This window comes from Ahaetulla prasina, chromosome 2 (assembly GCF_028640845.1).
Source record: "Ahaetulla prasina isolate Xishuangbanna chromosome 2, ASM2864084v1, whole genome shotgun sequence".
Classification (NCBI taxonomy): Eukaryota; Metazoa; Chordata; class Lepidosauria; order Squamata; family Colubridae; genus Ahaetulla; species Ahaetulla prasina.
Window position 1 is genome coordinate 26,094,873 of NC_080540.1, and position 13,830 is coordinate 26,108,702.

Here is a 13,830-nt window from a genome sequence, read left to right on the forward strand (position 1 = left end):
GGGTGAGGTCAATAGTTGACAGTTTTGAGTAGAGACTGTGGAGTCAGGTAATGAGTTCCAAGCATTAACAACTTTGTTGCAGAAGTCATATTTTCTGCAATCAAGTTTGAAGCGGTTGACATTTAGCTTGAATCTATTTTTTGCTCTTGTAATATTGCGATTGAAGCTGAAGTAGTCTTTTATAGGAAGGATATTGCAATAGATGATTTTGTGTGTTAAACACAGGTCATGTCGAAGTCGACGGAGTTGTAAGTTTTCTAATCCCAGGATTTCAAGCCTGGTGGTATAAGGTATTTTGTTGTTTTCGGAGGAGCGAAGAACTCTTCTAGTAAAATATTTCTGGACGCGTTCTATTGTATTTATGTCAGAGATGTGGTATGGATTCCAGACGGATGAGCTGTATTCAAGAATAGGTCTGGCAAATGTTTTGTATGCTGTAGTTAGTAGTGTAGAGTTTTTAGAAAAGAAGCTGCATAAAATTAGGTTTATAGTGTTCCAATATCTCAGGAGTTGCCACAAAGAAGAGGGAGTCAAACTATTCTCCAAAGCACCTGAGGGTAGAACAAGAAGAAACTAATCAAGGAGAGAAGCAATTTAGAACTAAGGAGAAATTTCCTGACAGTGAGAACAATCAATAAGTGGAACGACTTGCCTGCAGAAGTTGTGAATGCTCCAACACTGGAAATTTTTAAGAAAATGTTGGATAGCCATTTGTCTGAAATGGTGTAAGGGTTTCCTGCCTGGGCAGAGGGTTGGACTAGAAGACCTCCAAGGTCCCTTCCAACTCTGTTATTATGTTATGTTAAGCAAAGGGAAGTGGGCGCCCGACGTGATCGTCCGGGAGGTTAAGAGTTTGAAGGGGGTAAAGTTTGGATTTTTGTCCCCCCCCCCCCAAATGATCTTCCTACAGCGCAGCTGAGAACTTGGGACATGATAGAAAATACTTGTAGCTCTGATTTTAGACTTTTGGCACTCTCCAAGCTTCTTTCTTGTTTCCAAGCTTGTTTTTGAGAAGACTCCTGCGAGTCCCTTGGACTGCAAGGCGATCCAACCGGTCAGTCCTAGAGGAGTTCAACCCTGACTGCTCTTTAGAAGGCCAGATCCTGAAAAGGAAACTCAAATACTTTGGCCACCTAATGAGAAGGAAGGACTCCCTGGAGAAGAGCCTAATGCTGGGAAAGATTGAGGGCAAAAGAAGAAGGGGACAGCAGAGAAGGAGGTGGCTGGATGGAGTCACTGAATCAGTCGGCGTGAGCTGAAATGGACTCCAAAGGATGGTAGAGGACAGGAAGGCCTGGAGGAATGTTGTCCATGGGATCGTGATGGGTCGGACACAACTTCCCAACTAACAACAACAAGCTTGTTTCAATTTAGTTTCTGAACGTTTCCTTACCAGACTAAGTAACATCATCAGCAGGTGTCGTGTCCCACTCTTCTGCTGACGGCCGGGTCAGGGAAATCCAAATCAGGCGTGCCTTTGCAGCTCTGCCAAAGTCCTAGCAAAGTCCTCAAGGCAGGCAGGAGACCAGAAAGTGACTTCAGCAAGATATGTTCGACTTTGCCTGACTCAGAGAATGTCAGAAAGCAGATCCTTTATATAGGCCATGGGGTGTGGCTCCATGACTCAGCACTTATTCAGGCCTGCCCCTCCCTTCCTTCTGACGCTGCCGCCTATCAATTCTTCTGAAGCGAGGGTCACTTCAGTCGGCAGCTGTTGGTAATTGACCTCCCTCAGGCTCACATGCTGTGGGGGAGGGGGAGGGGTCTAATTGCTCCGTTTGCCTGGGCATGGAGCCAGGGCTGGGGCCGGGAGGTGCTTCCTCCTCCTCAGCCTGTCTGGGCATGGAGCCAGGGCTGGGGCTGGGAGGCATACTAGGACATTCCTCAGCGTTTGGAAGCAGATAAGAAGGCCCCGGCTGCGGTGAGAGCGGGCAAGACACAACAGCAGGATTGTTTGGTCCTATTCAGCAGTGGGTTTGAAATACCACCGGTGTGCCACACACACGCTCACTTTGCTTGCACGCTCTCGCCTTCCATGCATGTGCCCGGCCTCAAAAATGTGGCTAAATAGGACGGCGTTACGTCCGGGAGGTTGGTTAGCCACAGTCGCTGCTATCGGTTCACCCGAACCAGTCCAAACAGGCTGCATCCCACCTCTAGTCCTCTTCTCCTTAGCTTATAAATGTCTTGTGTGGTCAGTTGGTAGTTTGTTTGTTTATCTGTTTGTTTGGAGCTATATTTAAATTCTGAGCAGCTGATTGGTTCTCTTGTTGATTGGTTGTTCAAATGGTCTGGTTTCTTAAATATTCACATGCTGGATCTAGGTCAGTTTCGCCTTAAATTCAAAACTCTGCACAATATAACCTGCTGACTTTCCCTAGCAAGAACTAATGTACACATGGATGCTGACGTTTACATTCAATGCCACTAGGCAAAGTTGATCCTCTTTAAACCAGGGGTCTCCAATCTTGACAACTTTAAGACTTGTGGACTTCAGCTCCCAGAATTCCTCGGCCGGTCCCAGAATTCCTCAGCCAGCTGCACTGGCTGCCTGTGGTCTTCCGGGTGCAATTCATGGTCTTGGTCATCATCTTGGTCATCATGGCTCAGGACCGGGGTATTTACAGGACCGCCTGCTGCCACCGTTTGCCTCCCATCGAACTGTGCGCTCCCATAGGGAGGGCCTCCTCAGGGTGCCGTCAGCCAAACAATGTCGGCTGGCGACCCCCAGGGGGAGAGCCTTCTCTGTGGGGGCACCTACCCTCTGGAATGAGCTTCCCCCATGACTTCGACAGCTCCCTGACCTCCGGACCTTTCGCCGCAAGCTGAAGACGTACTTATTCTTCCGTGCAGGACTGGCATAAAACTATTAGTAATTTTAATTGGGTTTTTATGGTTTTAATGTGTATTTTAATTAATGGGCCAAATTGAATAGGTTTTTTAAACGGGTTTTTAACTGTATATTGTATGTTTTATTGTGTTTTTACTTGGCTGTAAACCGCCCTGAGTCCTTCGGGAGAAGGGCGGTATAGAAATTAAATTCTTCTTCTTCTTCTTCTTCTTCTTCTTCTTCTTCTTCTTCTTCTTCTTCTTCTTCTTCTTCTTCTTCTTCTTCTTCTTCTTCTTCTTCTTCTTCTTCTTCTTCTTCTTCTTCTTCTTCTTCTTCTTCTTCTTCTTCTTCTTCTTCCTCCTCCTCCTCCTCCTCCTCCTCCTCCTCCTTCTCCTCCTCCTCCTCCTCCTCCTCCTCCTCCTTCTTCTTCTTCTGGGAGTTGAGGTCCACAAGTCTTAAAGTTGCCAAGGTTGGAGACCCCTGCTTTAAACGATCACCACCCCAGGCTTTGGTGGCATAGCTGAGCTTTTCTATGAACATACATGCACTAAATGACGTTGATCTAAATCCAGCATATGAATATATAATAAACCAGAACAACCAATCAACAAGAGAACCAATCAGCTGCTCAGAATTTAAATATAGCTCCAAACAAACGACCAACTGACTACACTGGCACACAAGACATTTATAAACTAAGGAGAAATAGGACAAGACAATCTTGATATTACCTAGTCTGGTAATAAAACGTTCAGAAACTAAATTGAAACAAGCTTGGAGAACAAATTACTGCCAAAAATATAATCACTTTCCTAACAGAAACACACAAAAAAATACTGCAAAGAAAGCCCGTGCAAACCTCTTACCTCTCCTTGCTGTGGCTGCCTCTAGTTTGAATTGCAAAGGTTCATCTTAATCAGAACAGAATCTGGAAGGGACGTTCGAGGTCTTCTAGTCCGACCCCTTGCTCAAGCAGGAGACCTTATTTCAGACAAGTGACTGTCCAGTCTCTTCTTAAAAACCTTCAGCGATGAAGCATCCACAACTTCTGAAGGCAAGGTGTTCCACAGGTTAATTGTCCTCACTCTTAGGAAGTTTCTCCTTAGTTCCAGGAGAGACTTCCTAACAGTGAGGACAATGAACCCGTGGATCACTTTGCCTTCAGAAATTGTGGATGCTTCATCGCTGAAGGTTTTTAAGAAGAGACTGGACAGTCACTTGTCTCTGTCCTTGATTAACTTCCATCCATTGTTGATCCTTCCATTGCTGCTGATTCAGTTCTACAGAGGAATTATTGAGTCTGTTATTTGCACCTCTATAACTGTCTGGTTTGGTTCTGCAACCCAACAAGAAAAACACAGACTTCAGAGGATAATTAGAACTGCAGAAAAAATAATTGCTACCCACCTGCCTTTGAGGACCTGTATACTGCATGAATCAGGAAGAGGGCCGTGAAAATATTTACAGATCCCTCACATCCAGGACATAAACTGTTTCAACTCCTACCCTCAAAAGGACGCTATAGAGCACTGCACACCAGAACAACTAGACACATGAACAGTTTTTTCCCGAAGGCCATCACTCTGCTAAACAAATAATTCCCTCAACACTGTCAAACTATTTACTGAATCTGCACTACTATTAATCGTCTCATAGTTCCCATCACCAATCTCTTTCCACTTATGACTGTATGACTATAACTTTGTTGCTGGCAATCCTTATGATTTATATTGATATATTGACCATCATTTGTGTTGTAAATGTTGTACCTTGATGAAGGTATCTTTTCTTTTATGTACACTGAGAGCATACGCACCAAGACAAATTCCTTGTGTGTCCAATCACACTTGGCCAATAAAAAATTCTATTCTATTCTATTCTATTCTATTCTATTCTATTCTATTCTATTCTATTCTATTCTATTCTATTCTATTCTAGCCTTTCCTTGCCTTCTGGTGATTTGGAAAATAAATTGAGCCCCTCTTCTTTGTGGCAGCCCCACAAATATCAAAATACTGCTATCATGTCCCCTCTAGCCCTTTTTTCTAGGTTAGCCAAACCCAAATCCTGCAAGCGTTCTTCATCTGTTTTAGTCTCCAGGCTTTTAATCATCTTAATTGCTTTTCTTTGCACTTTTTCTAAAGTCTCAACATCTTTTTTGTAACGTGGTAACCAAAACTGGATGCAGTATTCCAGGTGTGGCCTTACTAAGGCTTTAAAAAGTTAGACTAATACTTCACGTGATTTTTATTCTATGCCTCGGTTTATACAGCTAAGGATTGTATTAGGTTTTTGGGCCGCTGCTGCACACTTCTGGCTCATATTTAAGTGATCGTCCACTAGGACACCAAAGTCTCTCTCGCAGTTACTGTTTTTTGAGCCAGGTTTTGCCTAATCTGCACTTGTACCTTTGGTTTTTCCTGCCTAAGGGTAAAACCTTGCTTTTCTCCACATTAAATTTCATGTCGTTGCCTAGGGCCCATTGTTCAACTCTGCCAGGATCTTTTTGGATACGGAGCTCGTCTTCTGGGGAGTTGGCTATTCCTGCCAGCTTAGTGTAGTCTACAAATTTGATGGTCATAAATGATCTAAGTCATTTATGAAGATATTGAAGAGTACTGGGCCTGAGACAACTCTGTGGCACCCCACTGTTTACTTCTCTCCATGTTGATATAAAGGTAAAGGTTCCCCTCGCACATACGTGCTAGTCGTTGCTGACTCTAGGGGGCGGTGCTCATCTCCGTTTCAAAGCCGAAGAGCCAGCGCTGTCCGAAGATGTCTCCGTGGTCATGTGGCCGGCATGACTCAACGCCAAAGGCGCACGGAATGCTGTTACCTTCCCACCAAAGGTGGTCCCTATTTTTTCTACTTGCATTTTTTACATGCTTTCAAAACTGCTAGGTTGGCAGAAGCTGGGACAAGTAACGGGAGCTCACCCCGTTACATGGCAGCACTAGGGATTCGAACCGCCGAGCTGCCGACCTTTCGATCGACAAGCTCAACGTCCTAGCCCCTGAGCCACTGCGTCCCACATGTTGATATTATAGCACCATTAAGGATGACTTGTTGAGTATGGTTTGTCAACCATAGCTATCTTCCCCCTTTGTTGCAGTAGAACACAGCATCTGCCCCACCTGCTATGATTTTGAATTGAAACAGAGTTGGTTAAGACATCAGCAAGTAATCCAAGCAGAACTGGGGAAATCAAAAGGATTTTGACGAATTCTTGACGGCCACCTGCTTCCATTTCCTGTCCAAGAAAGCTATGTGGAGATTTCCATGTAATGATCAGGAGACAGGGTTTCCTTTAAATCAAGGGGGTCTCTAGTCCGGCACCGGTCCGTGGCATGCCAGTAGCCCAAACAAGCAAAGCCCCATCCACAGGATACAGACAGCATGTGAAACCACACCATCTCCGGGCTGCACAAAAACCTCTCTCCACAGACCCAGTCCCTGGTGCCCAAAAAGTTGGGATCCACTGCTTTAAATAGATCATTTTATCATAAATCTGAGCTATTTTCCATGACCTGGCATTCCTGCCTTGCATATCTTTATTAGAAAACCCTGGCCCCTCCAGAATATGGAGAAGAGGGGAAGTCTCCTTATAGATACTGCAACAATAAAACTTTGGAAGCAGAATGAAGTTTTACCCTGGGGAACCCTCTTATTAATCGGCAGTGTTCAAACTATAGTTTCTTTTTCTAACTTAGGAAGCCTTCTACTATATCAATAAGGAATGGTTCAAACCCTCTTCAGAGAATCTCTGATGTGGATGGGATTCCTAAATACAAATTAAAACAAAAAAACTTATAGAGCTGGATCTCAGTCCAGTCACCCAATACACAACATGGTCTCAAATTTTCACATTCCTAAGTCTCAAATTTTCATTCCTAAGGGGATGCGGTGACTCAGGGGCTAGGACATTGAGCTTGTCGATCGAAAGGTCGGCAGCTCAGCGGTTCAAATCCCTAATGCTGCCGTGTAACGGGGTGAGCTCCCGTTACTTGTCCCAGCTTCTGCCAACCTAGCAGTTTCAAAAGCACCTAAAAATGCAAGTAGAAAAAATAGGGACCACCTTGCTGGGAAGGTAACAGCGTTCCGTGCGCCTTTGGCATTGAGTCATGCCGGCCACATGACCACAGAGACGTCTTCGGACAGCGCTGGCTCTTCGGCTTTGAAACGGAGATGAGCACCACCCCCTAGAGTCGGCAATGACTAGCACGTATGTGCGAGGGGAACCTTTACCTTTTAAGTGGGAATAGAGAAACAGTTTGATGTTGAGGCATCAGGCTAGAAACTGGGAGACCATGAGTTCTAGTCCAACTTTGGGCATAAAGCCAGCTGAGTGACCCTGGGCCAGTCATTTCCTCTCATCCCTAGAAAGGAAGCAATGGCAAACCACTATTGGAAAACCTAGCTGTCAGAACATTCCCAGTTAACTTTTTCCTCTTTATCCCTTCCCTTTGCTCCCCCCACTCCGTATTGTCTAATCATATTCAAATAAGTAGTTTCCGAAATAACTTTCTTGCAGCTGCAGCCTTTTCCCAGGGCAACGACCTCGAAGTTTGTCACTGAGAAGCAGGGGTGAAATGCTACCGGTTCGGGCGAACCAGTAGTGATTAAAAACTACCGGTTCGAATGAACCGGTAGTAAAAAAAAAAAAAAAGCAACCAGTTCTGGCGAACTGGTAGTTAAAAAAAGCTACCAGCTTGTCTGAACTGGTATTTCCGACAATCAGCTGAGCCGTGTGGTTTATAGGGAAGCTAAATCACTTGGCACAGCTGTTCCTCCACCCCTCACTGTTCTACTTATCTAGTGAAATCTTCTTTTTCCATGCGAAGCACATGTTTGGCGCGCACTGTGCATGCACGCAGAGCATGCACAGGCAGCAAACTGGTAGCAATCCACAGAGGATTTCACCACTGCTGAGAGGCACTTTCACTGAGGCACATTCCTTTCATTTCCTTTGAGCATTCCCACCTCTGCCACCCCCGCACACACACCCCGTCCATGGCGGACTGACAGCTAGCGAATGTGGAGCTCAAACATATGGTGGCAGTTCTGAAAAAAACCTATTTTAATATATAACAAATATATAATGAAGCTATCGAAGTGCTGTCCCGGTGTCTGGAAGCCGTACGGGTCTGGATGGGGAGAAACAGGCTCAAGCTCAATCCCTCCAAGACAGAGTGGCTGTGGATGCCGGCATCCCGGTACAGTCAGCTAAGTCTGTGGCTGACTGTTGGGGGCGAGTCATTGGCCCCGATGGAGAGGGTGCGCAACTTGGGCGTCCTCCTGGATGAACGGCTGTCTTTTGAAGATCATTTGACGGCCGTCTCCAGGAGAGCTTTTTACCAGGTTCGCCTGGTTCGCCAGTTGCGCCCCTTTCTAGACCGGGATGCCCTATGCACGGTCACTCACGCCCTCGTGATGTCGTGTCCCACTCCTCCGCTGACGGCTGGGTCCGGGAAATCCGAATCAGGCGTGCCTCTGCAGCTCTGCCCAAAGTCCTAGCAAAGTCCTCAGAGCAGGCAGGAGACCAGTAAGTGACTTCAGCAAGATAAGTTTGACTTTTGCCTGACTCAGAGACTGCCAGAAAGTAGATCCTTTATATAGGCCATGGGGTGTGGCTCCATGACTCAGCACTCATTAAGGCCTGCCCCTCCCTTCCCTCTGTAGCCTCCGCCTCTCCAATCTTCTGATGCGAGGGTCACACCAATCAGCTGTTGGTAATAAACCCTCCTCAGGCTCACCTGCTGTGGAGGAGGGGGAGGGGTCTAGCTGCTCCGTTTGCCTGGGCATGGAGTCAGGGCTGGGGCAGGGAGATTCTCCTTCTGCAGTTTGTGTGGGCATGGAGCCAGGACTGGGACCGGGAGGCATACATTCCTCAGTGTGCGGGAGCAGGTAAGAAGGCCCCGGCTGCTCTGAGGGCGGGCAAGACACAACACGTGACGTCTCGTCTGGATTACTGCAATGCTCTCTACATGGGGCTCCCCTTGAAGGGCATCCGGAGGCTACAGTTAGTTCAGAATGCGGCTGCGCGGGTGATAGAGGGAGCCCCTCGTGGCTCCCATGTGACACCTCTCCTGCGCAGACTGCACTGGCTACCTGTGGCCTTCCGGGTGTGCTTCAAGGTTTTAGTAACTAACTTTAAAGCGCTCCATGGTATAGGGCCAGGCTACTTACGGGACCGCCTGCTGCTACCGAATACCTCTCACCGACCCGTGCGCTCTCACAGAGAGGGACTCCTCAGGGTGCCGTCTGCTAGACAGTGTCGTTTGGCGACACCCAGGGGAAGGGCCTTCTCTGTGGGGGCTCCCACCCTCTGGAACGAACTCCCCCCAGGACTTCGTCAACTTCCGGATCTCCGAACCTTCCGCCGCGAGCTTAAAACATATCTATTCATCTGTGCAGGACTGGACTAGATTTTAAATTTATATTGGTTTTAATGGGCTTTATTATTTATATTGTTCTTTTTTAATTATTTGGCTGTGTAGAATAAGTTTTTTAATTGATATTTTATTCTGTATTTATATGTACTTTTTTATTTGCCTGTGAACCGCCCTGAGTCCCTAGGAGATAGGCGGTACAAAATAAATAAATAAATAAATAATAAATAATAAATAAATAAATAATATAATATAATATAATATAATATAATATAATATAATATAACAACAGAGTTGGAAGGGACCTTGGAGGCCTTCTAGTCCAACCCCCTGCCCAGGCAGGAAACCCTATACCATCTCAGACAGATGGTTATCCAACATCTTCTTAAACATTTCCAGTGTTGGAGCATTCACAATTTCTGCAGGCAAGTCGTTCCACTTATTGATTGTTCTAACTGTCAGGAAATTTCTCCTTAGTTCTAAGTTGCTTCTTTCCTTCATCAGTTTCCACCCATTGCTTCTTGTTCTACCCTCAGGTGCTTTGGAGAACAGCCCGACTCCCTCTTCTTTGTGGCAGCCCCTGAGATATTGGAACGCTGCTATCATGTCTCCCCTAGTCCTTCTTTTCATTAAACTAGACATACCGCGTTCCTGCAACTGTTCTTCATATGTTTTAGCCTCCAGTCCCATAATTGTCTTTGTTGCTCTTCTCTGCACTCTTTCTAGAGTCTCAACATCTTTTTTACATCGTGGCGACCAAAACTGAATGCAATATTCCAAGTGTGGCCTTACCAAGGCATTATAAAGTGGCACTAACACTTCACATGATCTTGATTCCATCCCTGTTTATGCAGCCCAGAACTGTGTTGGCTTTTTTAGCAGCTGCTGCACACTGCTGGCTCATATCTAAATGGTTATCCACTAGGATTCCAAGATCCCTCTCACAGGAACTACTATTGAGCAAGTACTACTATTAATGCAGGAATGTGTGGGAGCATCCATTTTATGAGGAATTGAGTGGAGGACAATCGCCCGAGCCTCGTCAAGTATGAAAGAAAGAGAAAGTGGTCATAGAGGACAAAGGCTGAAGTAAAAATAATCAGGGAGTTCTAGCCTATTTAGATAATTCTCACTTTTAAGCTAAGCATCAGGATGCAAAGGAAGTGCAGAATGCAGAGTCCTGGAACAAGCTCTAATGCCTCTAGTGCTCAAAAGAGCATTATTGCAATGTTGAGCCTTCCAAGAAAGGCTAGATTTGGTGAACAGTATGGATAAATGCTAAGAATTTCAGCTTGTAGGCTAACTGTTAGAAAGTCTTACCTGTATGTGCTCTCCTTTATCCCTTCCAAGCACATCAGTACTTCTCTCCCTTGTCCTCACCACGTGGAACTGTTTGTTCCAATCTTCCATTTGTTATCAGCACATTATGATCAACGGATCAGGACTACAGGCGGACCTTGACTTACGACAGTTCGTTTAGTGAACGTCCAATGTTACAATGGAAAAGGTGACTTATGACCAGCTTTCACATTGGTCATGTGATCAAAATTCGGACATTTGGCAACTGACTCATAACTATGACAGTTGCTGTGTCCGTGATCCCCTTTAGCGACCTTCCAAGAAGCAAAATCAGTGGGGAAGCCAAATTCGCTTAACAACCGTTTGATTAATTTAACAACTGCAATGATTCACTTAGCAACTGTGGCAAGAAAGGTCATGAAATGGGGGCAAAACTCACTTAACGAGTTTCATTTAGTGACAGAAACGTTGGGCTCCATTGTCGTAAGTCAAGGGCTACCTGTGTAGATGTTTTAATTTTTTTTAAATTTTATTTTGAATTTATATCCCGCCCTTCTCCGAAGAACTCAGGGCGGCTTACACTGTGTTAAGCAATAGTCTTCATCCATTTGTATATTATATACAAAGTCAACTTTTATTGCCCCCAACAATCTGGGTCCTCATTTTACCTACCTTATAAAGGATGGAAGTATGAGTCAACCTTGGACCTGGTGGGACTAGAACCTGCAGTAATTGCAAGCAGCTGTGTTAATAACAGACTGCTTAGTCTGTTGAGCCACCAGAGGCCCTTAATCCTTCTGCACACTCAGTTGATTCGTATAATTCTACCCTTTATACGTCTCTTTATACAAAAGATTCTGCTCTTTTAAGGCACTTTTCACGCTTCTTGAATTTATAAAATTTCATCTTCTTACAGGGTACAAGATGAATGATTGTGCACTCATACACTTCTGCGCTCACGACACATGGTTCCTCCCCAATATGTATTTTCCCATAGGAATTATAGTTGCTTCGGTTCTGAAGTTTCCAGCATGTCATGCATGTATATTATTTCCCTTCTACGTGGATTCTCTAATGCAGTGGTTCTCAACTTTTATAGTGCTGTGACCCCTTTAATATAATTCCCCATGATGTGACGACCCCCAACCGTAAAATTATTTTCGTTTTGAATTTATCGCGCCTGAAGCCGTATTGGCTAGCGATCTGAACTGCTTGCGATTGCCTTGAGAAGTGAGGCATTAAAGCAGAGACTCCTCCCCTATTAAGTTTATGGCACCTGAAACCAGATTAGGCTACCGATTGGGAGTGATTGCAGCTGGCTTGAGAGGGAGACATCAGAGCAAAGATTTCTCTCTTTTTAAATTCATCGCGCCTGAAGCCGAATTCGGCTAGCGATTTGAAGAGCCTGCAGCTGGCTTGTGGAGTCAACCATTGGAGCGCGATTCTTCGACTCTCAAGTATATTTCCCATATTTCCGATGATCTTAGGCGACCCCTGGCCAATCGTCATTCGACCCCCAACGGGGTCCCGACCCACAGGTTGAGAACCGCTGCTCTAATGAGAAGGATACCTTTCACCCTAAAGCTCTATTAAGACTCCCTTCATCTATATTGCCTTTTTATGGAAAGTAAGGTGTCTGCTAATTCAGAAACACTTTCCACATTCAGTGTATTTATATGTTTTCTTCCAGGTAAATCATTTTATGGGAATAAGCAATCAAGAGGCACCAAAACACTTTCATAACCTTGACACATTTACCTACTTTCTCCAATGAGCCAATCCTTTTGCAAGAAAAATAAGGGAAATATTTTAAATACAGCTCTTTCCAGGTTTGATATATTTAATGGAAGCCATCTTTTGCCTTTCAGCCTTCAGGCTGCGAAGCTTCTTCAGTGGGTGAATGTTTCTACGGATGTTACATGACTGATTCTAAGTAGTTACTTTTTTTGCATTCAACTCATTTACGTGGTTTCTCACCTGTGTGTATCCTCCTATGGTAATTAAGACCACTGCTATGTGTATAGCACTTTCCACACTCCATACATTTATATGGTTTCTCTCCCGAGTGCATTCTTCTATGGCTATTAAGGTTACTTGTTTGACTGAAGCACTTCCCACATTCAGAGCATTGATAGGGCTTTTCACCTGTGTGGGTCCGCTTATGGGAACTAAGATCACTGGTGGTCCTACAGCCCTTTCCACACACCAGACATTTATAGGGTTTTTCCCCAGTGTGGATCCTTTCATGGGAAGCAAGTTCTTGAGGATCACTGAAGCTCTTTTCGCATGCCGTGCATTTGTATGGCTTCTCCCCAGTGTGGATTCTGTAATGTATTATGAAAGTTTTTTTTTGACTGAAGCTTTTTCCACATTCCTTGCATTCAAATGGTTTCTCTCCAGAGTGCATCCTTTTGTGGCGGACGAGGGCCCCTGAGTCGGTGAAGCGTTTACCACATTCGATGCACTTATAGGGCTTTTCCCCTGTGTGGATCCTTTTATGGGTATTAAGGTTACTTGTTTGACTGAAGCACTTCCCACATTCAGAGCATTGATAGGGTTTCTCTCCAGTGTGGATATTTCTATGAGAAGTTAGGTGGCTGGGTTTACCGAAGCTCTTTCCACACTCCAGGCATTTGTACGGTTTCTCCCCTGTGTGGGTCAGTTCATGGGCATGAAGGCCACCAGAATTGGCAAAGCGCTTTCCACACTGCAGGCATTGAAAGGGCTTCTCTCCCGTGTGGATTCTGTGATGGGAAGTAAGGTGTGAAGAGTAATGGAAGCTCTTTCCGCACTCCGTGCATTGAAATGGTTTTTCCCCCGTGTGGATCATCTCATGTGACTTAAGGTGACCTTTTTGACTGAAGCTCTTTCCACAGTGCTGGCATTTATAAGGTTTCTCCCCTTTATGCATCCTTTTATGTGAGGTTAGAGCGCAACTTCTGGGGAACCTTTTTCCACACTCCAAGCATTCATAGGGTTTCTCCCCTGTGTGAATCCTCTTATGGCAAGTAAGTTCACCGGAGGTCCTGAAGCATTTTCCACACTCTGTGCATTTACATGGCTTCTCTCCAGTGTGGATCCTCTTATGTTTATTGAAATTGCCATTTTGGGTGAAGGTCTTTCCACACACCGTGCAATGATATGGCTTTTCCCCTGTATGGATCCTATTGTGAAAAGTGAGATGAGTTGCAGAGCGGAAGCTCTTTCCACATTCCAGGCATTTACATGAATTATTCCCAGTGGGGCTTTTTTCCCTGGAATTTGGTTCCTTGCTCCAAGGAAACCTCGTTCTACCCTCCCTGCATTGATGAA

The 13,830-nt window shown here is 45.1% G+C and overlaps 1 protein-coding gene across 1 annotated transcript in view; it reads right to left on the minus strand.

The window, feature by feature from the left end:
- LOC131193413 (zinc finger protein 208-like) overlaps nt 1-13,830 on the minus strand; it is a 47,141-nt gene that overhangs the window by 32,174 nt on the left and 1,137 nt on the right. The window contains 1 exon segment of the mRNA XM_058173527.1: nt 12,529-13,760. Coding sequence (XP_058029510.1) covers nt 12,529-13,760 — 1,232 coding nt within the window.